The sequence below is a fragment of the Cyprinus carpio genome, chromosome B24 (genome assembly GCF_018340385.1).
Source record: "Cyprinus carpio isolate SPL01 chromosome B24, ASM1834038v1, whole genome shotgun sequence".
NCBI classification, from domain to species: domain Eukaryota; kingdom Metazoa; phylum Chordata; class Actinopteri; order Cypriniformes; family Cyprinidae; genus Cyprinus; species Cyprinus carpio.
The window spans coordinates 12,561,266-12,587,390 of NC_056620.1; the positions used below are offsets into that span (position 1 = coordinate 12,561,266).

Sequence of the window (26,125 nt, forward strand, 5' to 3'; positions counted from 1 at the left end):
GTCTGTGTTATTCAGTGATATTTCACTTTCATCACAGTGTAAATTAAAACACTCACCTGTTCTTTTTCATTATGTGCTCAAACGGCCTGAGGAAATCCTTCTGGAATCTGAAATTGGCCAGCTCGCCCTTCTCCAAAAATTTCATGGACAGCTGCCTCAGAGAATCCACAGCGAAAATAGCAACATCCTCATTGGGATTACAGCCGACCTGAACCCAAACAGAAAATGAAAGACAGGGAATGCTAAAGCATCGGGAGTGCTGCGTTTTCATTTTTGGCTCTTCTTCAATCTATTAGCTATGCCCTCCCGCAGGCAGAGTGAAATTTAACAGCATCATTAGATTTCTCTGATGTTATACAAAGCCACCGTGACACACTCTCCATGGACCGATTACCTTCCGGCGCTGATTTGGTGGCCGCTTTGAACTCACCTTATTGAAATGATCCCCTATAACCTCCCATATCCTGGACCACTGCAGCCTGATGCGACCCATGTTGTAGTACGATATCTCCACGATCTTCTGCAGACTGAACATTCGAGGGTGTGTAGGAGAGGCCAATTCATCCATCGATACAGCACACACACATCAAAAAAAAACAACTGCAAAAAACAACACACTTAAACAATACCTCACATAAAACATCACTTAACTGACACAAATCCCAGAAACACATACTAATAAAAAAAACTAATCAAATGCATAGTCTGAATGTGATATATGCTACCATTTAAAGCTTTAGGGTCAGTACATTTTTTGTAAGAAGTTAAATTAAATTAATAATTCAATTCAATTCAATTAATAAAAAAAATATTAAATTTAATGTTTCTATTGTCCTTGTTTGTAAGTAGCTTTGGATAAAATCATCTGCAAAATGACTAAATGTAAATATAAATGTTAATTCTGGTCAAAAGACAGTAAAAACATTTATAATGTTACAAAAGATTTTTTTAGCCCCAAATCAGCATATTAGAATTACTTCTGTAGGATCATGTGAAATTCACACTTCATAAATTCAGCTTTTCCATCACAGGAATTAACTGCATCTCGAAATGTATTAAAATAGGTAAAAATTGATAGCCTGAATGCACTGTAAGTCGCTTTGGATAAAAGCGTCTGCTAAATGCATAAATTTAATTTAAAATTTAATTTAATTTAATTTAAATTTAAAATGGAAAACAATTACTTTAAATTATAATAATATTCCTGTGTTATTGATCAAATAGAAGTTCGTTAAAAATCTTAGTGACATCAAATTTACAAACGGTTGTGTAAGTGTAAATATGCAAAATGCAAAAATGGACACAACATGAACTCTTGTACTTACCGATGGCATTTCCGTCAAGCCTGATAGAGCCTGTAAATATCCTGCAGAGAAGAATAGAAGTGTCTGTAACAGTCCAGAGACATATTACTGTTTGCAACATTATGAGGTTCATTAGAATTAATGACAACCGTCATACCGGTCTACAGCAACCACAACACTTTGAGAGCTGGTCTCTCCAATAGACTCCTGAATGCTTGCGATCTGTTTGCGATCAACGTTCCCTCCTACAGTGAGAAAAATCACATTGTTTATGCAAACACAAACTTAATTTCACACAGTGCTGCTGGATAATTATACTGGATTATCATAAAGCAATCTTAATCATAATTTAGCTTGAGTTAAGATGTTTTTTTGATGATGCAATGGCAAATGGAAAAGCTGCAATGATGATGGTGCTTGTGTGGAATATACCGGTTTTTGTCTTTTGACAAAATGTCCTTTAAAGTCAGTCAATATATTGTCATATATTCAATAACCTATTTTACTAACTAAAATAATCAGTCATAAAAACGCATTAACTTAATTAATTAGTTTTAAAAACAACGCGATTAAAATATTTTAACGCAGTTAACGCACTGGCCCCGCCCCCAGACCTGTACATCATCTTACATTTCATACAGTTGACAAATATGATGCACGGCAACAACTCCATAAATGCAGTTATGCCCTAAAATTCAAGATATTGGTGCATTGGAGTATTTGTCTCATATTTACATAATACGATGTCACACGAGCAGGGAGAGCAGTATTACACGAGTTTAAATGTGATTTTATAACAGTTCAGTAAATAAGTATTTGATATTGTGTCATATTTTAAACACAATATTATGTTTTTGCTCAATTTTACATAGAAAATATTACTTTTAAAGCCACAGCAGAATTGTTGCACGTCTCCGAGCCAAACCGCAGTGTTTAGTTTCTGAATGAATCCACGTTTTGAACGAATCGTGTGAACCAATGACTCAAAGACTCATTCATCAAGAGAGCCATTTACGTCATTCCTGAATGAATCAGCTGTTTGAACGAATCGGATGTCTCATAATGTCTCAAAAAGACATTAACCGCCACCTGATAGCAGATTTAGTTTCTTATTTAGTGTATCATTTCATAGAAATAAATAATAATAATAAAAACATTAAGGGGATAGTTCACCCAAAAAATGTAAATTCTGTCACATGGCTTTAAAAAAAATGTGGGTGCACAAATGTGTTTTTTAAATGTTAAAAGCCATGTAAATAAAGGCTTTTTAATTTTTTTCACACTACTCCAATGCCTTGGATTTGTGAGTATTTGATGACATAATGGACTTTTTAAAATAAATGTAATCTTAAAATCATTTAACTATTGCTATGCTGCATCCTTTTCATCTCATCTGTGTTATCACTTACAGGTCAATAACAACAAACATTTTCACTGTAACAGACCAAATTACTGCCCATGTGAAGTGTGACTGACTGACCCAAGCCCAGGTACTCATCAGACGTCTGTTCCTTGGTGCTGGTGATGAAGCCTTCCTTCCCCCGTACGGTTCCTGATATGTACCGAGCCTTCACTCCTGTCCCGATGAGCTGGGCCAACTCCAGCTGACTAATGCACTTCAGGATCTGCAGCGCACATAGACAGAATAATAAAACCTCACAATATCTATCTGCCAGTCACACTGCATAGGAAACATGCAGGCCTGTCAAAGAGCTGGGTTTGGCAGAGCTCACCTCATGCCAAGAGTTTCCTAAATAATTTCCATCCGTGTGAGCCACTGTGATGAGGGTCTTGATGGTGTCGATGTTCTTCTGCTTCATCTCGGTGATGCCCGAGCTGGCCGTCAGCAACGTGAAGCGGGCCAGAGCCTGTACGTATGCGTCTCGCTCCAACTGGAACAAACCAACACAGAACAAAAACTTTCTTTAGGACTGAAATTGCCTGAAATTTTGGTCTGTTTCTCATGAAAACTATCGCGACTTTTTTAAGTTTTTTTGGTCCTTTTTGAAGCTTTACAGTTGCAGTCTCCATATATTGTAACTGTATGGAAAAGAGCAACATGCACATTCTTCAAAATATCTACTTTAGTGTTCCACAGAAGAAAGTCATAGAGGTTTGGAATGACAAAGTTTCATTTTTGGGTGAACTATTCCTTTAAGCTAGGGCTGCAAAACAATAATAAAAGTTTATGTCAACCTACTATATGTGTATGTATTATGTTTATATAAATACACACACATATATGTATGCCGGCTTTACTGATGCGCAGGACAATCGAATGCGATTAATTGCACAGCCCTAATATACACACTTGTATATAATTTATATTATATATAAATGTAAATATTTTGTATGTAAATCTAACATATTTTCCCTTAATATATAAATGTATGTGTCTGTATATATATATATATATATATATATATATATATATATATATATATATATATATATATATATATATATATATATATACATAATAAATATAAACAGCACACACACATAGTATTTAAACCTTTATTTTAATGCGATTAATTGCGATTAATCGTTTTGCAACCCTACTTTAAGTAGTCGATCATTCCAGGCAAGGATAACAGACGTTTTTAAAGGTGCTTATTTAGACAGACTGAATAGTAATGCGAACAAATACTAGGCTTTTCTCAGCATCAGCAAATGACCTCTTCACGGTTAATGCAATGTGTGAAATTACTTGAATGCTGAAGATGCACGCTATCCTGATAGCACAGCGGATTCCCTCCAGGCACAGAGAGGCCACCTCAGTGTCATCACAGTCCTGCAGACCCACGCTGAACGCAGCCAGGAAGGGTGTCCATGCCAGCTATGAGAGATCAAGATATTATAGGATGAGTATTTGTGTCCACACAGAATGTATGTGGGTGTGTATGTACATGCACAAAATACCTTAAACATTGGTCTGACGTGCTCGAGATGGGTGGCGCTGGTGAAGGGGGCCTGAACGTGGCTCACGGCCTCCATCAGAGCCTTGGCCGTCTTTGCCATCTGTTCCATCTCAACATTATACAGAAGCCTCCTCTGCTTTTCACTGGCCACACCTGATCCAAAGACAGTAGCAAAACACGCCATCAGTTACCACAAATCACACCTCAAAATATCAGAATACTCCCAGAACATACATGCTCATTTGTCTGCATGGAAGTCCAACAGCTTGCATTTTACTAATAATAATAATGATAACGATAATAAAAAAGTTATTTTTTTAGTATTTTAATAAATTAGTACTACTACTTTTATTATTATTATATGTATATATAAAATATTTTTATTTTAATAATATCATAATAGCACTTTAAAATAATAACAATAATAATAAAGTAATATTTTTAGTATTTTAATAAATGTGTACTGTTATTATTTGTGTACATATTATACAAATATTATTTGTGTACATATTATACAAATAATTATATATTATTTTTATTTTAATATTATCATCATTAATAACACTTTCAAATAATTATAAAGTAATATTTTTGTACTATTATTATTAGTATTATTATGTGTATATATATAAGATATTCTTTTTATTTTTATATGATCATCTTTAATAACAATTATTATTATTATTATTAATTAAATATATTGTTTTTTATAAAAAAAAAGATGTAATCTGATATTATCATCATTGTTAATAACAAAACTCATTAATGACTAAAAAGATTTATTATTAACAAATATTATTTATTAACAATTACAAAATACTGGACTAATTTGTTCAGTCAACCACAGTATTCTATTGTACAATACTTCAAAATAAAATAATTTATACTTAAATCGATAATTAGTGGTATAATACACAGTCTTGTTCATTCATAACTGAAAAATTAAGGATTGCTGTGACCCCAACTAGCAAAAAGAAAGAAAAAGAAAATTCTGAAAAAATTCAAAAGTGTCCATTTGATTTCGTAACCATGTTTGTCTGTTCATCAAATACTCACTTTGCTTATTTGACTTTAGCGTTAACTCCTTTGTCTCCTTCATGGATATTTTTTTCCCTGCGATTTCATCATAAATGGCTGAGAGATACTCCTCCGGTAAATCTTTACTGTCATTGATGCCTCGGTTCATCTTGATGTATTGCTCTTTCGTCATTTTATTCTTCACCTGCGCCAAGATAAAGAAAACAACAGATCAGCAGCATCCTTGCTCTTGTTTTCTGTCGCGTTTCAGCAACATCCATCACCCTAGATTTAGCTATTCTGCTCACATATCAAGACTGAATGCCAAACAGCCGTTTTTCCAGCTCCGACGTTCACATTAACATTCATAGACTAGGGAATGAAAAGAAAATACATTCTGCATTCGCTGTAGATTTCAGTGAACAATCAGTGCTCGGCGAACTAACCTGCGGACTGTGTAGATCTGTAGTTAACATGATGATTGAATACGCCAGGACGTACGCGGTGTCAGCGCTGGCGAACAGTGTTTGCCTAAGAAGAGAGATAAAAGAGACAAACAGCGACCGAGTTCAGTGTTTGCGGGATAATTAGCGATGTAGGTTAATCGGTTGCAACAGCAGGGGACCGCTGAGCTCACCCTTGGTTGCATTCTAAATATCTAGCAGCAAATTTCTCCATCAGTCGATCGATTTTCTGGGCCTCTCCAGGCAGACGGAAACCCTCAAGGAACATGCGCAGTGCTGGCACGAAGTCTTTGCCCTGGAAGTCCATTTGGTCGACGTAGGCATACATAACCTCTTTATTGATGCGATCGTTGTCTCCGAGAAACTCTCCTACCTGGATCTGCAAGAATGGAAACAGAAGAACCAATGAGTCATATATCGATTGTGTAGGTAGAAAAATATACAGCAGAAAAAACATGTTTCATAACTCAATGCATGCTCAATGCTACAGACACTGAAGATTGAAGAAATCCTTGAGCATGTATCCCCTGTGCATCATTGAAATGCAACGTCTATTGAAGTCTTCCACACATCTCAAGTCATTCAGGAGGCTGAGGGCTGTTCTGCTGAAGTGCCCTAATTTTAGGGCAGATACTGTATAAGGAGCTCTCTTTACCCATTACTGCTGGAGTCTTTTGAGGCCTGATGAATGAGCGATTCATCACATTGAAGGATCAAATCATTTTTAAGTGGAAGTTTGGCAACACCTTGCTGGAGTGTCTTGATATTTTTGTTTTGCTTTGTTTTTCAGAAATGTTTCAGCATATGCAGAGTTTTATTATAGTGCACAGCTGTATTGTTAAAATCTATTTGACCCTAGGCCACCATACACGGAAGAAAAAGTTACAAATATTGGATCTTGTAGGCAAACAATAGTTGTATGTCTTACAGAGTCAAGCCTCTCCTCTTGATGTAAGAACTGGGCGATATCTTCAGGCGTGGTTCCCAGCATGCCTTGCTCCTGCAGGTACTGAATGCCCCTCTTTGGTTTTTTGTTGAACCTGTGCATAATGGTAAATAGAACACCAACATTTTTAGATTCAGCATTTTTTTAAGTATGAAGATGAACTGTTCATTCGATACTGATTTTTCCCTGAGGTTAAAGCTCCAATATGTAGGAATTTTGTAATAAAATTTCCGAAAATAACTTGCACAGTGTGATATATTTCCTCCAGTTGTGTACTTACAATATCTCAAAAGTCTCCAAAGATTTTTTATTTCAGAGAAATTCCGATTTTAAAATAACTGGCCGTCCCGGAAAAAATATGTCGCCTCTCAGTGACGCAATGTCCGCTCTATACTTTTTTTTCCGGTGTAGACCATGTGATGTTGCACCACACCAGAATATCACATGGTCAAATGCGGAAGTGGTGGTTATGTTATAGCCGCGCATATGGTTTGGTTGTCGTTGTTATGGATCACGATAACTCTTTGGCGAGTATTGAAGTGCCAGTAAAACGTAAGTTATATTGCTCTTTGTACTAAGGTAAGGATTTTTATCACGTGTGGTGACCGAGATTATGGCAGTACAATTAAATACAATCGGATATGAGTTGTTAAAAATATATTTAGTCATTACTCGCAAATGTTCGTTCAAATTTACTTTTAGAACGATTGGTTTGAGCACGTTAAACAACACGGCATTAACCTTAAACACGTAACACTGCACAACATTAACCCAACAAATCATTTAACAAATAGCTGTAAGTTGTAACGGGATAATATAGTATAACATTTCACGTTCCTTGCAGTTAATTAATTATGATGACATAAAATAATACGATCATATATACAGGTAATACAAAAACGAATAAATTACCTCATCCGTGATCATGATTCGTTTATCCAATTTAGATACATTGCTATGGTGAAAACGCATTAAAAACGACATCTCCCATCGTCACCTGCTTCATAGCCTCATCAAGCTTCGCCTTTGTTATTGTTGGAAATGCGCCCTCTTGTGGTCAATTACAAAAGTCACATACTGGAGCTTTAATGGTGTTTGTACCAATGAGAGGTATAATATAGAGGTTTTCTCCCCTCCCTCTCACTGTTAAAGGTTTAGTTCACTTCCAGAATAAAAATTTCCTGATAATTTACTCACCCCTATGTCATCCAAGATGTTCATGTCTTTTTCTTCAGTCAAAAAGAAATTAAGGTTTTTAAGGAAAATATTCCAGGATATTTCTCCATATGGTGGACTTCAATGGCGACCAATGGGTTGAAGGTCCAGTTTCAATGCAGCTTCAAAGGGCTCTACACAATCACAGCTGAAAAATAAGGATCTTATCTAGTGAAATGATCAGCCATTAAAAAAAAAATACCCCTAGAAGACGTACACAAGAACTTCAACTGCTTAAACTGCAATTTGGACCTTCAACCTGTTGGTCCCCATTGAAGTCCACTATATGGAGAAAAATCCTGAAACGTTTTCCTCAAAAACCTTAATTTCTTTTCAACTGAAGAAAGAAAGATATGAACATCTTGGATGACATCGGGTGAGTAAACTATCATTTACTAATTCTTTAAATGGGCTGTTTTTGCTGCTGTGATTCAAAGACTAAAATACATTATGAAAGATTTATAAAACATACTGGTATAATCGGACTGAAATGGTTTCCCCAGAAGGAAATGCAGAGTTGTAGGTACTACACATAGCCAGAAACAGCACAAACCTTGACATTCTTCATGCAATTTACTCTTTGGTTTCTGACTACCGAATAGGCCTCATTGCCGTGTAAATGTGAGCAGTCTTATGTTTAAATTTAAGATGCATTAAACCGACATGTGAAAGCTGCAGAACTAGGGAAAAAGTTGGCTTGTTTGAATAAACAGTCCAACTACTGCCTCAATAGATTGCATAATTTTGGGATGGGACTACCGGTTCTGTCTGACCAATGGGAGATGGGGAGTGTTTGTGTGGAACCTGTTTGCAAGCAACATTTTTCTAATTGTACTTAATAATGGTGCAGAACTTACACACTTCACATATAAGATAGGTCAAGAGTATCCAAACCAGTTCCTGGAGAGTCAACTTGCTGTAGAGACTGGCTCCAACTTGCCCCAAAAAAACTGTATTCTAGCATGCCTGGAGTTGGAGCTAAACTCTGCAGGACAGTGGCCCTCCAGGTCCAAGACTGGAGAACCCAGGAATGCGTAAACTAAGCAACTTTCCATACAAATGTCTGTTGACAGTGATTTTGTCAAACCATGTATGGTGCACAGACTGATTCATGCTTTTGATTCCAACATAATGGCTTACAGGTCAATGCCTTGCTCTATGATCTCCTTCTGTTGTTTGAGGACCTCAAACTGCTCAGGGTTGTCCGTCCCAGACATCTGCGTGCTGTAGCTCCCGATGCCCGACGAGGCGGTGGAGTCCAATGAGTTTATGCTGCCGTAACGATTAATTGTTTCCGGATGCTTTGACTCATTGGTCTCCTGTTCTGTAGGCTTTTCTTGGCCTGATTGAGAAAGAAGAGAATGAAATTCAGATGCAATTTCAGAGAAAACTGAAGCAGTGACAAGCCCAGTTTGTAAAACACCATGAGCCCCTACAGGCTAAGAAGTAGAGACGGCATGATTCATTGGGTTCCTGGTTGGCTGTTGGTGTATTGAGTCTTTTCTCTGGCTCAGCTCTCTATTTGAGTTTCCCAACACAACAGTTCTCTAATAAAGTCCTTGGCCTCGACTGACTCGTATCACAAAAACAGCACGATGGGGACTGAAGAAAGAGCATTGTGACCTGAATACACAATGTAACAGATCTGAATTTGGTGCAAGCAAGACAAACAGGTGGCTTGGGTATGTGGAAGCCATGGTTGCATGATGCAGGATCTTATTTCACACTGGAAACACTGTAAAAGATTTAGCAGGTAGCTATTGCTGTAATACAAGCTGTCAGGTCACTTCCTCCTTTCTCATAGTTTCCTCTCTCGGAAAGATCATAGGAGCCAGTAGCAGCTGGGAAATACTTACCTGTTCATATTAATTTATCTGTTTGATATACAAAAGCTAATATGGCCACAATACAAAAAAGTATTAAGAAACCACTATCTAGTTTACGCAACACAAGCTAATGCAATCAATTCTAATGTCACTACAAACTGCCATTACCTGCTCTCCCTTTTGATGTGCATTCGTTAAGAGAAAAGAACAAAAAATGATTGGCTAGCATGATGAGAATTCAAGAACATGAAAGCTTTGATCAATGATCCAAAACAAACATAATGCACCTGAATTAGAGCCCTGCACGGGCCTCAAATTTAGGCCCTAGCCCGGCCCTGGCCCGAGATGCTCAGACCTTAGCCCGGCCCGTGTCTGACAGCTTATCAGAATTACTGGCCTGAGTTCGACCCGAGTCCGTCTTTTTTTCCCCCTTCTCCCAAAACAGCTTATACTACTGTTCCAGCTATTAAAATAGTTTAGTTTTGTATGTAATGGCAAAGTGACTATATTTAGTTTCATTTCAAGTTAATTTAGGAAAAACGTTTGGAGCATTTTTTGTTTGTTAAATACAAGTTTTTGTTTTTTAAAATAAAGACCAAGCGGCCAGCGTTAGACAGTGAGCCTATGTTTGATCAATTTAGCCTTCTCAAATCATCACGACTTGCCTAAAATAAAATCTATAGATATAAAAACATATCAAGCATATAACAATGTTTAAACATTAAACCTAGATAAATGTGCGCTATATCCAATAGTTTGTGCAGAGAATGCAAGCTAAAGCGCGCTTTGCAGGTCATGGAGGCGCCAGCGTGATCACTTGCATTTTTTTCAGTGAATACGCCGTAATTTTTGCTCATAAAAGTACGAGAAATATATCATCATAACTGTAAAGTGTCTACTTTTATTTGTGTGCACTCACAATATCAGCAAAACATTGTGCTTTTATAAAATAAAGAAAACAAACTTAATGCGCTTTCTGCCGTATTGTCTTCAACAGAAGCGCTTCACAAAAACCGAAACACAGCGAATACATGCCTCACAAACATGATAAATATATTTATAGAAAGCTTTAAATTACCACTTAATGAAATAAAACAAATTAAAATCAAAAACTCTTTCATTATAATCATAATCATAATCTGTAAACACGCACTTCTCTCTAAAGGAGCGTCTAATGAGGAGATGGCGAGTCAGGATCGGCAACTTCATCCTTGCGACACTGACTCAGAAAACACTATTTATTAGTAAATAATTCAAATATCTTCTTCCTATTTTCCCCTGACACATTTACAGTAATTACTTTTGCCGATGCTTTGATATAAATAAGCAAAGAATCTCTGGTTTATGATTGGCTGATAACTGAAAATCTGCGGTGGGCTAGAGGCAACAGAGAAATTTCCCTTTGGGCCTTCAGAGCCTCTTCTCCTCCAGCCCAATATAGCCAAGTTTGATTAGACCTAAATCCCCTCTGCTCCGAAGAGGCAGGGTCTCCAGCCTGGCGCATTTTCCCAGCTCATTCGAGAAGCTTGGTTTTGCAGTGTTCAGGAAGCCTGCAGACTGCCTCCCTGATGTCAGGGTGATGAATAACAGCCTCAGGGTTGTTTGATTAAGATGAAAGGCCTGCGTAGCCATCACGGCAAATAGCATTTCCTGCCTGTCTTTGAGGCACAGGACTCCTAGTGCGCTGTCCTCAAAAGCAACTGTTCATCCATTTGGTTCTGCACAAGCCAGAAGCCTCTGGAATGCAGCATAAATGCACTCAGAGGAGACTTATTTAGAAAAGCCAGGGCCGTGAACTGGAATATGTAATGCAACTGCTTGGATCCAAAGCATATCAGAAGTACAGAGGGGCTAAATAAGGTTCTGCAGGTATTATACTGGTTGAGGAGCTAGTACTGATATTTTGTTCTGCAGAGGCTGACTGTTCGCCTTACCGAGACTTGTCTGAGAGTTGGGGTTGACATATTGGTCTTTGCTCCACTCCACCATACACTTGAGAATGGACACCAGACACTCCAGTCCTTTCTTCCTTAGAGTCAGCTCCTGAGGGACAACATGACCTGAGATCACTAACACGGTTTTTAAAGAATAGTTCTTATAATGTACCTGTTCCAAATAATTTTTTTAAGGAAAAAAAAGACACTTCTTTAAGAAGATTTAAACTACAAAAAGAACAACAGCATCGTGAAAGTAGTTCATACAAGATTCTTGTGCCATATGTTCCAGGTTTTTAAAGCTGTACATAAGTTTAACGATAAGTAGGCTTTTAATATTTAGAAACATTTGCATATCTAAATATTTACAAATATATACAGTATAGACAGTGCTGGGTAGTAACTGATTACATGTCATTTGGATTACGTAATCAGATTTAAAAAAATTAAGTAATTCTAGTTAGATTACATTACATTTTAAAATACTCATATTTAAATTACAGTAACGTTTTTATGGATTACACGATGGCATATTATTCACGTGTCTTTACTACCACGTTTTATCAATTTAATGTGTCCTTAATATGATTTTGTAAGGGAAAGAGCGCTTTAAATGTCTTTTTTGAGATCAAGAACAAAATAAGGGAATGAGGGTGAGTAAGTGATGACAAATTCTGCGTCAACCAATCCATTTAAGGACAGTGTGTTTACCTGAAGTGGGGTTGTACCCAGTTCATGGCCTCCTCGTCCTTGTGCAATCTTTGAGAGGTCATTCACCAGCCTCTCGAAAATATTAGCAGCATTCAGGTCACAATCATAATTAACATAAATATCTACCACACTCTGGGCATCTGTGAAAGTAGAAAAAACATAGAATAACTTGTAGAAACACTCTCTTATATATATTTGAAAGTGAGATGGTAAAGGAAAGCTTTCATACCAGCACATATTCTAGTAAGGGTTTGAATGACCATCCACTTGTGGTCATACGAACTTGTGGACGTTTCCAGAATATAAAGAAAAATCTCTTTGAAAAACACCTGAGGAGAGAAAAACAAAGTTCAATTCATAACCAAGTCAGTAACAGAACAATATTAATGTTTCAACAATATATGGGGTTGCCAAGATGTGTAACTTGATTGATTTGACACAATCATCTGGAAAGAGGCACACACACACACACACACACAAACAGACAGACTGAGGCAGAATGACAAGCTTTCATCCTAAACCACAGCTTAAATAAATCCACACTGTCAGCTAGACGCTCCACAGACTGACGCCATCAGGGCAAGATGCGCAAACACATTGAGATTCGGGGGGAGCTGAGTTCAGGCACCTCGATTTGCATCTTGAGATGTGTCTTGAAGTTGGACAGGAGGGTGAGGAAGATGGACAGCGACAGCTCGAACACCTCAGGGACGGAGGAGACGCCGTTTTTAGACAGCGCTACGCACAGGTACTGCTTGATGGCGTTGATGAACATCTCGTTGGTTTTGAAGATGGGCCCAGCGTTCTGCAGGATGGAGAGGAGAAGCTGCAGCGAGAGGACCTTGGACCGCAGCTCATGGGATCTGGAGGAAGTTGAGGAATCTTAGGTGAATAACACAATATATTTAATACTCATTCCATATAAAATACCAATGCCAAGGCCAAATTAAACCCAATAAAGAAGAATAAGTTAACTTTTGTCTTACTGGGGTGAAAACTGACATGGCCAAAGGAGACATATTGTGAAAAAAAATATATATATATATATATTGAGAATTCAATATGAATAGTTTCTGCTGGTGGCAGGACCTCTGATGATGTACTTATCAGACTGCAGATATTAATTGTACAATAATTAAATAATAAAAAAATAAGAAAAGAATAAAGCTTTCAGACTCACTGCAACAACAGAAGTGTTGCCACTGTTAACTAAGACCATCAAAAATGGTTTTCAGTAATTTAAATAAAACTCAGATTAAAAAAAAATAACAAAATAAATAAAATAAAAAATAAAATAATAACTTTTAAAAATTAGCAATGTTGTAATAATAATTGAGAAAAGTTTTAGTTAAATGAAAATTAATTGAAGCTTTATAGAAACATGAAAAAAGACAAAAGTAATAATAATTACAAAAACACATTCAATTAAAACAAAAACTGAAAATCTTAAAATAAAAGCTTAATGAAAAAAAAATCTTATTCAATAATAGCATATAAATAATATTAAAATAACACTGGATGATGATTTTCCGCTGATGCAACAACAACACACTTTCATTAAAATATCTCATTTGAATGAATTAAATTATCAAGTATTAAATTCAATATTAATATAATTAATTCTCAAAACTTTGCAGCAACAGAATCCAAAGGCACTCTACAGAAACAGCTACCAAACCTTTATTAACTGTACTAATTAACAAAATTAGGCTACATTTTCTGGGTGGTTGTCAGAGCACTTAATGTGTTGCAGGCAGTTGCTAAGTGGCTTCTTAAAGATCCTTCAATGAAAGCCCATTTTATTGTCCAATCATCTAAAAAAAAACAAAAAACAAAAAAACCTCTCCTCAACAAACTGCATGATCTGTGGCATCATTCATGTCCCTAACCTCCATCTATGCTTAGTGCCTTAGTATGTACCACTGATAAATACAGTCCTGATGTAAATCAAGAGGGGTCAACAGGTCTCAGTCCATTTGACAAAGAGTGATCAATAGCACTGATACAAGCTTCCTGCCTCACTGCCTCTGAAGACACCAGAATGAATGGCTCTCTTTCTCTTCAAATGACAGGGAAGGAACATATCTCTTGCCCTCTGACAGCCTTATTCACCTGTTACGGGACAGCAGCTGATAAAACCATAGACAACTCAACTCTGTGCAATGCAGACTGATGCCTTCAATCCAAAATATCTACAACCACAGATCTCAGATTAGGATATAACCACATCAAACTTGACTGGATCGCGACTGGAGAAGTTATTTTTGGCACAACATTTGTCACAACAAATAAACAATTCATTTTGTATACAGTCAGATTTTTTTTTTGTATAAAGACAGGCTTACTTTGGATCAGGGGGACCGTCTGAAAGGGGCTTCATGGAGAGCTTGCAGAGTGAACGGAATACCAAGAATGCATCCTTCTGGAGAATGTGGGAAAACTTTGCACCTGGGGCTGGACCAGTGGTAGCTACCGATTCCTGTGGGAGAAATACTCACGTTAGAATCTTACAGCAATCAAATTTAACTGCCAGGAAAATGAATCATCATCTATAGTACATGACATAACATGCATCAACCATAAAAAAAGCAACAGGCCATAAAATTGGCAATATGGTCCATTAAGCATATACAACGGCCCCAAAAAATATTTGGACACTTATGACACTTAAATGAATATATTCATGTTTAATAACAGGATTTCTGCAGAGTTTTTAAAATCCAATTTAAGAACTTTATGACCTACACAAATAAAATGAATACTGTATGTTCATACAGAACAAACCCATTCCATCTTAAAATAAAACATGTATTTCAGATTATTTTATTTTTTATTAAACAGGCACACATTGAGCTGCAAAAATGGGTAACTGCAAATTTAAAATATTCAGGACTTACGTTTTATTCAACATATACCTAAGTATTGAAATTGGTTTATGCACTTAAATATCAATACAAATTAATTAGATGTCAATCAATATTGGATTTTGCTGGTATGATAATATTGTGTTTAAAGAAAGGCAATAACAAGATTGTGACAATATTATGACAATATCTCAAACTGAATGTGTTAAATCAGCGGTTCTCAACTGGTTTGGCCATGGGACCCACATTTTCCGATGGTCATCAAGGAGCGACCCACTTTTTTAGGATATATATATACATATGTATCATATCCTCATGCAAATCCTTCCCAGCTAACACATGAAGTACTAGTTATGTGATTTATTGGTACATTATTTTTATTTCACATGTTGCATACTTGTACGTGCAATTAGTGCATGCTACAGTATAACGTCTGATAGGACAGGATAGTTCGTTTTTCTGAGGTGAGAGAATTTTTATTTCGTAACAAGTTACGAAAATAACGATAGAATAAAGACACTGACATTAAGCCTGACAAAATCTCATCAGACTGCATATATTGAATCGCGTTTTTCTCAGGCACTCTTTACGTCAAATGCGTCTGACAGAAGCGTCAACAGCTTTCACTGTCACGTCATGTCTTTCAAAATAAGAGTCTCGCATCAGAAAAACATTTAGAATTACGTTTTTTGTTGTTGATGTTGTTTCTTTTACTGTACACTCCGCGACCCACTCAGAACGGTCTTGCGACCCACTTTTTCGTCGCGACCCACCAGTTGAGAAACACTGTGTTAAATAATGTTCTTAGTCTTTCCTTCTTGTGTTGGGGTGACCTACAGAGAAGACACAATTGTGTTGAATTAAAGGCCAGATACAGTTTGCTGTGTAAGCAAAGAAATAGAAAAAAAAGAAAAAAGATTTTAAGTATAACGCGGGGCTTTAATCATTAAAAAAAACACTGGGACTCTTTATTTCTAAAAGTGTCCATGCTTTACTACTTCTAGATGCTCATTCAAAAAGATGAGGGAGAACTGCTTTCATACAAAACATTTCACAAGTAGCAGTTTGTTATTATAGCAAAAAACACTTGAGAGAAATGAGGGTCTCATGGTTTGTGAATTCGCAAACAACCCTTAAAATTTAATTTTGAGGAATTCAACTGTTAAATCAATGAAGTCAGTTCTGGATAAACAATCTAGTCAAAACAATTACACATTTGTAAACAAGAAGCCGTTTGACTCTTTTCCCCATTCATAGCAGAAGTGGAAACTGGTACCTGAGTGTCATTGGAGGAGACAGACAGTCTGTCGTCGGGTAGGGACGGAGTGAAGCTCGCAGAGATGGGTGTGCCAGGGATGCCGTTGGCGTGAACATTTTCGTTGTCGCTGCCCAACCCTCCCTCTTCTTCCAGAGAGTTTGGAATGCCCTCAGCTGGCTCAGCCTCGCCCTCATGGCTCTTCTTAACATCTGAACACAGAAAAATAGGCTTCAGGCAACATCAAACCACCACTAGAACAGTCATTTAACAACATAAGATTTGCTTCCTTAAAGGGACAGTACACCAAAAAAAAATTATTCTCTTGATGTCATTACAAACATTTGATTTCTGTATTACACAAAACAAGAAATTTTAAAGAAAGTATCATTCATTTTCTAAAAATAAATGTTTTAAAAGCACCAAATTGGCATATCAGAAAGATTTCTGAAGGACCATGTCACACTGAAGACTGGGGTAATGGCTGCTGAATCACAGGAAAAAAAATAACATTTTAAAATATATTAAAATAGAAAACTATGGAAGCATGTTTCCGCCACTGAATAAAGAATAAAAAAGGTAATTGCAACTTTTTGTCTGACAATTCTGACTTTTTTCTCGCAATTGCGAGTTTAAATCTCGCAATTCTGACTTTTTTTTCTCAGAATGTGAGATATAAACTTGCAATTCTGAGAAATGAAGTCGGAATTGAAAGATATAAATCTCGCAATTCTGACTTTTTCTTAGAACTGCATAATACAAACTAGCAATAGCGAGATACAAAATCAGAATTGCTGAGAAAAAAAGAACTGCGAGATGTAAACTTGCAATGGTGAGAAAAAAAGTCAGAATTGTGGTATAAAAAGTCGCAATTACCTTTTTTTTATTCAGTGGCAGAAACAGCTATTTTAAGTTGTAATATTTTGCAACATCACTGTTTTTACTGCATATCTGATCAAACTAAATTCAGCCAAAAACTTACCAACGCCAAATAATTAAATGGTATACAGTATATATGTTGTGTATATATATATATATTATATTATACATACACACACACACACACACACACACACACACATAAATATGAGATAATTCATTTTTGGATGAACTGTCCAACTGTCCCCTTCAAGTATGATGAATATAACTCGCCTCCAGCAATTGTGTTTACAACTTCTTTTAAAATGCTCTGTACAATCTCCTGTGCCTTCTCTTCATAGTTCTGATTTTCTTCTTCCTCGGCTGCTTCCGTGCCATGCTCTGCCGCACCTAAAAAGACAGACGAGTATGTTAAAGCATCTAATTCTGTCTAGTCAGTCATTCGTAGTGTGATAGGAGGATTTTCCCTCCAAGCACGCTCTGAAGTCACATTTAATCCACGTTATCAGTTTCCCAATTTAGCTTTAATAAGTGTTATTAAGAGGGGACTCCATACTGCCTGTAACTGGGTGATGTTCTGACAGAAAGCTGTGCTATTAAACTTATGTAAGACTTAGAGACACTGACACAGTTTTCCAATAATGTCATTAGAACACATCATTAGAAGACATCTCATCTGTTCTGATGTCAAACCTGAATACACGATTAACTGATAATGACTAGGAATCAGAAATGCTTGTGTGTGTCTAGCAGTGTTGGGAGGAGGAGGTTAACCAACTAAAAGGAGTGATATTATTAACTTAAAGGAATAGTTCAACCAAAAATTTATATTCTGTCATTATTAACTCACCCTCATGTAATTTCAAACCAATTAGACTTTTGTTAATCTTCGAAACACAACTTAACATATTTGTAACGAGGTGTCTGTCTCTCTATTGGAAATCCAAGTAAGCAAAATGTAGAAGATCCAACGAGGTCACAAAGGCATCATAAAACAAATCCATATAAATCTAGTAGTTTAATTCAGGTCTTGTACAAATACATGATCACTTAATAAGATAAACAGATTTAATTTAGGCTTTTATTCACCTATAAACACATATAAAACATTGCATTAAATCTGTTCATCATAGTATGAAGTGATTATATCTCTGCACAAGACTTGGATTAAGTCACTCAATTCATATGGATTCATTTTGACCTTTTTGGATCTTCTACATATTGGTTATGGTTACCCGGATTTTTCAACGAAGGGACGATTTTATTATAAATATCTTAATTTGTGGTTCAAAGATTAATCAATATCTTACTGGGTTAAAATGATATGTGAGTGAGTAAATAATGACAAAAATAAATATGATTTTCATGTTAACTTTAATGCCATGTGAGCACCAAAGATGATTCTCATGGAAAGAACAAGGTGGAATAATAATAAATCTTATTATTTGTAAAGAATAAATCTTTAAACAAAAAAATTAAACACATACATCCTATTTAACTTTACATTTTCAGTCACACTGATAACTGAGGCAATAACGAAAAGCACTCTCCTAAAATATTCTACTGGTGTCTAGAGTCATTTAGAGAAATTAGCATAATCATTTAAATATACACCTAACCCAAAATAAAAAAATAACCTCATGCATGCACGCACCCCTCTACTTACTTCATCAACAATAAGCATCCTGGTCTGCCTCGGTCTGCTCATTCTCTGCAGGGCAGAAGTCGGTGCCGTTCTCTGGTTCGGGACTCTCGTACGGTGGGGATCCCTGCTCGACCTTGCTGCCCTGGTGTCCCGGTCCACCATTGGCCTCCGCAGGCAGGCTTTTGCCGGGGGTGTCAGTGTGCCGCTGTCCAGGAGACTCTGGTTCTTGCTGGCTGACTGGAGAATGCTGCCTGTGCCTTTCTCTCTCCATCTGCTTGGCTTCCTGCAGCTGGAACACACATACACACAAAGTCAATTCATTTTAAACATGTATCAGGGTGAGTTTATACACTCATGTTCCCTCCGGGGCAGCCGGGAGCTCAAAGCCAAGCTGATGTACATCCATTTCTCTGAACGGGAGGCAAATGATTATGTTTAGGAATACAGACGGTTCCCGTCTTTTAAAACAAAAAGAAACACAAGACCAGGATCTTATAGCATCTTACTGTATATGAAGACAATGTCTGTGCTCATAGAGACAGATGGCGGTTGGACTACGTGCACCTGGAATGACAATCTGGACTATGCACATGCTTACGTTGGTGTTTTTTTTTTAAGCAGGATAAGTGTGACCCTTAAAGGGGTAGTTTACTCGAATATAAAAATTCTGTCATCATTTACTCATTCCCATATAGTTTTCAACCTTTATGGCATTTTTCTTCTGTGGAACACAGACAAGATACTGTATACACAAAGAAAGTCAATGGTGTCCAAAAATGTTTGGACCAAAAATGTTTTTTTTTCTTTTGTGTTTCACGAAAGGATGAAGTAGTAGCTTCTTCTTTAAAATCATTGCATAGGGAATACAGTGACAGTGAGCCTGCCACTTTATGCACTCCAAAATCTTTTTAAAAATGGTTTATGATCTGCATGTTTTGTCTCAAGACAACAAATGTCATGTCAAAAATCACACATGGTCCAAATGGTCTAAATATGAATGTTAAACTGAATCTGAGCTGGCACCTTATCAAAAAACTTGGGCTTAGCAACTGATAAAATGAAAATATGGCTGTAAATGAGAAAATAAATTGATTTGATATAATATCATCATCTGATAATTAGTAAATGAAAACAAGAAAATAAAAAAAAAAGTAAACCAATACCTTGGGTGATAAAACTGATTAATCTAGGTCTGTTAATAGATTTAATAATTCAATATATATAATTTGCAATTAACATAATATCATTTTATATATTTTAAATTATAGTTATAATTTATGAAATAAATAAATTAATAAATTAGTTACAACCTTAACTGTAAATCACCTTAGGTCCTACCAACTCATACAATGAAACTATGGATTCAATCATTCAATTTAAATATTTAACATTTACACATTTTTTATGTATTATATATTATATTTGTAATTCATAAGACAAATAAAAATAAAACAAGCAAACATAAATAATCCATCTCAACAGAGTAAATTCTCCCAAACAAAGTGTATAGATACTTTTGTTAAACATACCAACTGGATTTGATTTATATATTAAATGAATGAAACAATTATATTTGTAACATTTAGGAAAATACTAAAGAACCTTATTTAGCAAGCAGACTGTTGAATACACTGCATTTATCTCTTACCCATTTAATGGAACAGGTTTATTAATAAAGTATGAGGGACAAAGATGTCCCTTCTGTAGAGCTTTCAGCTGAATTCATGTGGTCTAATATGGCCTGGTCCGTGTGGGCAAAACAGACACATCTTCAATATTGAACAGCTGATTAGTTATGCATGATGTGTCTGGCTGCGTCAGAATGTGTCACGCTCCGTCCGGACTGCTAAAACTGCGTGACAGTGTGTTTTGCTTGTGCCAAAACTGCAAATGGCATCCTTTTGATCAATGCACCAACTGTGAAACATCTAAACTGTGCCTCACTGTCCTCATCCACATGCAGCTACCTAAACCACAAAGATTCAGACACATCGCGTTTGCTCCTGGTATCAACATCCATCTCGGCTGAGCCCAACCCAAATAACAACACTAAATGCGATTGTAAACAAGGTCCAAAATGTTTTTTGAATTCGATCCCTGTGTCCTGAACAACACTAATCATGTGACACATACCCATCTGAAGTTTTAATACTCAACTAAAATAATTATGCAAAAATTCTGCTCAAAACAGTACGTTTATGGTGAGATTAAAGTGTATTTACAAAAAAACAATTTTTTTCTATACTTCCTTTCTTGATATTGAATACTCACTATACTAGAATATCCAATATCTAATATATTTCTATACTAGAAATGATTTTTGTAGTCATAAATAAAATTAAGCACCGTTTACTATGTGCTCTCACAACGTGTCAATGCATGCCTTCCTATTATTTCTGAAAATATTTGTGGAATTCTCCATTGAGCTTTAAAATGTATTAAAATGTTTATTTTAAAATATTTGTAAATATTAATAAATATTGTGATTTATGATGAATGATTGTGCAAATAAATAAAACTAATTAAATATGTTATTTTATATCAATACAGTGAAAAAATGGGGAAAACCTTGATTATTTTAAATCGCTTTGTATATTTACATTACATTTACATACAGATTTAACATTCTGAAAATACAACAAATATTTGATTAAAAGGTTGGTTGCTCTGTTCAGCTTTTTTTTAAGAAATAAATACTTTTATTCAGAAAAGGTTAGTTAAATTGATCAAAAGTGACAATAAAGACATTAAGAGCATTACAAAATATTTTATTTCAAATACATGCTGTTCTCTCGAGCCTTTTCAGGACGAAATCTTGAAAAAATATATTACGATTTTCACAAAAATATTAAGTGGCACAACAATAAATACATTTTTAAAATGTAATAATACTTTAATTAATTTATTTTATTATTTTTGATCAAATATGCAATTTTCAAACCATATTGATATTGTTAAAAGGCTGAACAATATCTAAAAAAGTCCCAAAGAGCAACAAATGGCGTTACTACCAGGTGTCAACAGCTGTTTTTACTGACAACGCATGACCAAAGCACCTGAGACGGATGTTACTACCAGGTGTAAACGTGGCCTTGCAAACGAGAGAGAGCTGCTGTAATCACACTCTTCCACAACACGTAAACATGGTAAGACAGATGAAAGGAAGTCATTTGTCATGGAGGGGACGACAGCAGGCAGAAAACGAACGCAATGAAGCCAAGGCAAGCAGACTGGAGCGAGACGTCTGAGAGAGATCGGAGAGAGAGACAGAGTGCGAGAGTGACTGATGAAACTGATGTACACAAACCAGAGAAAACTTCAGATCAAGCACATTTCAAGGCAGTCCTGTCACTCTTTACCTGACGATCTCGCTTTCTTGATGCCAAAGACCAACTGATCTTGTGATTTGTAAGCTATATTTTGAGGGGGGAAGGAGGAGGAGAGGCATCAACCAAAAAGAAAGAAGAGATGTTAGATCAAGGGTGTCATTTCTCCATATTACCACAGGAGAAGGGTCAAATGCACTCACTGCTTGGTTCTCCATGCGGGCGAATATCACATTCAGCATCTGCGTGAGGGTGGCTTTGGCCGTGGTCTGGTTGATGAGGTTCTTACTGGCCAGATAGATGTTGTAGCATGTTCTCACGGCCTGCAGAACCGTACCTTCGTGGATCTCTATGTGCTGCGAGGTCACGGCTGTGAGCAAGGCCTGTCGGGGACCGGAGTAAAAAAAGAAACAAACACAAATGTAATCACAGAGTACGTTAAGACACAACTGTAGCCACAAATCCTAGGAAAGTATTCGGACGATATGGGGGAGAGCTATTATTTATTACTTTAGCTGTGGGAATCTTGGTAAAGTTCAAACAGATTAGGCTCGACATGCGGCCGTATGAAAGAGTTCAGCAGCTTTCAGGAGCCGTGCTTGTCCTGCTACTCCACATTCCACGATGAGATTTGTAAAACAATAGCTCAGGCAAATGAAGCTATGGAAATCTGAGCACTACAGGTTAAGGGAGTTCTACATAAAGAACAAGAGAGAACAACCTACATACTCAAACTGGAAAAAGACAGGCTTATTTGCTTTAAAAAAAAAAATAATTATTATAATCATTAAAATATTTCTATATATATTTATACTGTTTTGAACTTGTTTTACACTTACTTTCTGCAGAAAATGTCCTGTTTTCAGCAGAATTTGAATGTTAATAGTAGGATGATTTAAATTTAAACATACCATACAATCATAATTATACATGTTCAAATACACACACACACACACACACACACACACACACACACACACACACATATATATAATTTTTATATATTATTATTAGGTTTGTTTGTTTTTTGGACACTAGGTAGACAACTGGAAACTTTTGAAGACAAAGACTAAAATAAAATCAAGACTAAGACCAAAGACTACAATTTAATTTAACTTAAATCTATTCAAACATAATCATTCCCCATTAAAAATTGCTTATTTATTTATAATTTAAATAAATTATAGATAAATAAACAGAATTTCCATTTAGGAGCTGAAAGATATACAGCCAGTTTTGCAAAAAAAAATAAAAAATACATTAATAATTTGAAAACAACCTTCTGTCACAATAAATTTGAATTTAATAATAATTATTATAGCATATAATAAAATAATAATAATAAATGCTATTCAGTTCTAAATTATGATGAGAAAGTAATTTTCAAATTATTAAAACAATGTCAAAACCTAAAGAAACATGTCATGCTATTATTATTATTATTTAAAATCTATTATTTTTATTATTATTATTATTTTATATTATGCCATTAATCATCATTATTTAATTCGAGATATATTTCTGATCTACCTTCTTCATGTAGTTTAATACTGCAATACTGAAGATCCTGTATAAACATCACCCAAATAACATACCCTGAGCATTTCTGAATTTAATCAAACCAAAACATGGCATTATTTGCTCTGCATGTTTATGAGCAATCTCACATAAAAATATTTGACCTTTATAATTTGCAACTGGACGCCTTCATCCGTCTGTGGTCCTTGGAAACAGCCACATATAGTCTCTATGATCCTGTCGATGAGCTTTTTTCCGGGCGTGGTGTTGTCTGGAGCGCTGCCCGTCAGGTGACCATATGCTATGAGTTTCTAAAAAATCAAACACAGCGCATGAGATGAAACATCCTCATCATAAAAAGCATCCTGACATGAGCGTGTTGTACGGCACTGACCTGTAAACAGTCTAGAGAGGTGATGACGATGCGCGGACATTTGGACTGACAGGCCAACTCAAACGGCAGGAAGTACTTATCTGCTTCAATGAAGTTGGTCTTGGATTTGATTGGTGGCAAAGTACTGGAACTTGACTTGTTGTCCCCAGGCGGTGGGCTACAAAACAAAATTATCCTGGATTATCCCTCTTTTCCTCGCCTTCCTTAGATTTTAGATAGCTTGTAAAAGTGGCGTGCGTATTTTACTTTCACTTTCAAATTAGCGGCAATTCCCCATAAAACAACTGTTCGTTTTTAGTTAGTTTTAGTTTTCCCCCTTTTTCTACTTTCCTTCACTTTTAAATAGCTTGTAAAAGCGCTGTGCATTACTTGCATTCTTCGAATTAGCGCCAATTCAGCGTCAATTGCTTTAATGCAATTCAAGCAACAACAAACTCACTTAAAATCTATAAATCATAGAACTTTTATTAAAAAAAAATTCTATAGGCTATGCCTACTATAAAATAACAAAAAACTTACACAAAGTTTAAATAGGTATACAAAACAAAATAATTAAACACTGTGGAGACAAATAAATACGAAATATAGAATTTTTATTAGCAAAACGAATAAGAAAGATCGGAGGGATGGCATACACCTTGATGTCAAATAAAATAAACAAATTACACAAAGTTTAAACAAATTTAAAAAATCAGCAAACACTGTGGAACAAGTTAAATAATAAACAAATGTTAAAAAAAAAAAACTTTCAGTATCACCTCAGATAAACGGCAAAAGTAAACAGGCTCAAAATCCAAAATATTGCCAAACAGGCTCTTTTGCATTTCGTTTTGAAACTAAATCATCCGCTATCGTCTGGTCTGTCTCACCTCGCTCATCTTGTCAGTCAGCTTGACTCGCTCCTCACATGATAAATTAAATCTGATCTGTGATGCGACTGCATTGATCAAAATAATAAATAATAATAAACAATAATAATAAAAAACAAAAACGACGGTGGGGGACGGTGCCGTGGTGGGCAAGTGACATAACTGGTGTTAACACCGGTATCACCGTCAACACATTCTATCACAGCAAGCCTACTTAACAGCAAAATTATTTACCTGAATTTATTTACCAGACAAATGTGAATAGTATTTCTGAAAAATAATAAAATAAATAAATAAAATAATATTACATTATTTTTTTTTTTTGCAAAATCAAGCAATTAGAGAGGCTTGTGATTATTAAAATGTAATTAAATCATTGACAAAGAATTTGGTAAAAATAAAACAGAATTTGAGAAAAACATAAAACTTATTTCAAGGGGCCTTAAAATGTAATTTTCATTAAACTTTTAATAAATTGCTGTTCATGGTAGTTGTGTAAATTTCATGATTTTAATTAATTAGACATGCTTTTTGATTCAACATTAAAACAGAGTCTACAAAAAATTAAAACGGAAAAAACAGAATTTGGCAAAAATAAAACGGAATTTGGGAAAAAAGAAAATGGATTTCATAGGGCCCTACATTACATTACATTAAAAAAAAAATTAAATTTTCTTTCATTCTTAATTTTTTTTTTTTTAATACACAAAAAACCTTTAGTTCTGCCAGTGGAAGAAAGCCCTTGAATCTTTTTATATATCCACACTGCAGTGGATGTGACCTAGACTGCCAACTCTAGCTTTATATCCAGCCACTGTATCAGCTCGAGATGAGCAACGGATCTGGAGAGGTGCCAGGCCAAGCTGGGACTGCTGTGTGTTACCTAGGACGAGTTTTACGATTTCCTTCAGCAAGACGACTTGATGAGTGCAGTGGGACATGGGAAAGAGGTTTGGGGAGATATAAAGAATGAAGTTGAGTGGAGAGAGAGAGAGTGATGATGAATAAAGTGGAGCACTAAATGGACATGTTGCCAA

At 35.8% G+C, this 26,125-nt stretch overlaps 1 protein-coding gene across 1 annotated transcript in view; it reads right to left on the minus strand.

The window, feature by feature from the left end:
* Positions 1 to 26,125, minus strand: part of LOC109084470 (brefeldin A-inhibited guanine nucleotide-exchange protein 1-like) — a 64,337-nt gene that overhangs the window by 12,313 nt on the left and 25,899 nt on the right. Inside the window, 24 exon segments of the mRNA XM_042751905.1 lie at positions 57 to 208; positions 431 to 600; positions 1,326 to 1,366; positions 1,462 to 1,549; positions 2,785 to 2,929; positions 3,038 to 3,196; positions 4,015 to 4,143; positions 4,227 to 4,378; positions 5,282 to 5,447; positions 5,689 to 5,773; positions 5,880 to 6,085; positions 6,635 to 6,746; positions 9,008 to 9,209; positions 11,628 to 11,736; positions 12,339 to 12,478; positions 12,568 to 12,667; positions 12,967 to 13,201; positions 14,684 to 14,817; positions 16,479 to 16,669; positions 17,610 to 17,766; positions 19,019 to 19,270; positions 22,511 to 22,690; positions 23,990 to 24,136; positions 24,220 to 24,376. Coding sequence (XP_042607839.1) covers positions 57 to 208; positions 431 to 600; positions 1,326 to 1,366; positions 1,462 to 1,549; positions 2,785 to 2,929; positions 3,038 to 3,196; positions 4,015 to 4,143; positions 4,227 to 4,378; positions 5,282 to 5,447; positions 5,689 to 5,773; positions 5,880 to 6,085; positions 6,635 to 6,746; positions 9,008 to 9,209; positions 11,628 to 11,736; positions 12,339 to 12,478; positions 12,568 to 12,667; positions 12,967 to 13,201; positions 14,684 to 14,817; positions 16,479 to 16,669; positions 17,610 to 17,766; positions 19,019 to 19,270; positions 22,511 to 22,690; positions 23,990 to 24,136; positions 24,220 to 24,376 — 3,609 coding nt within the window.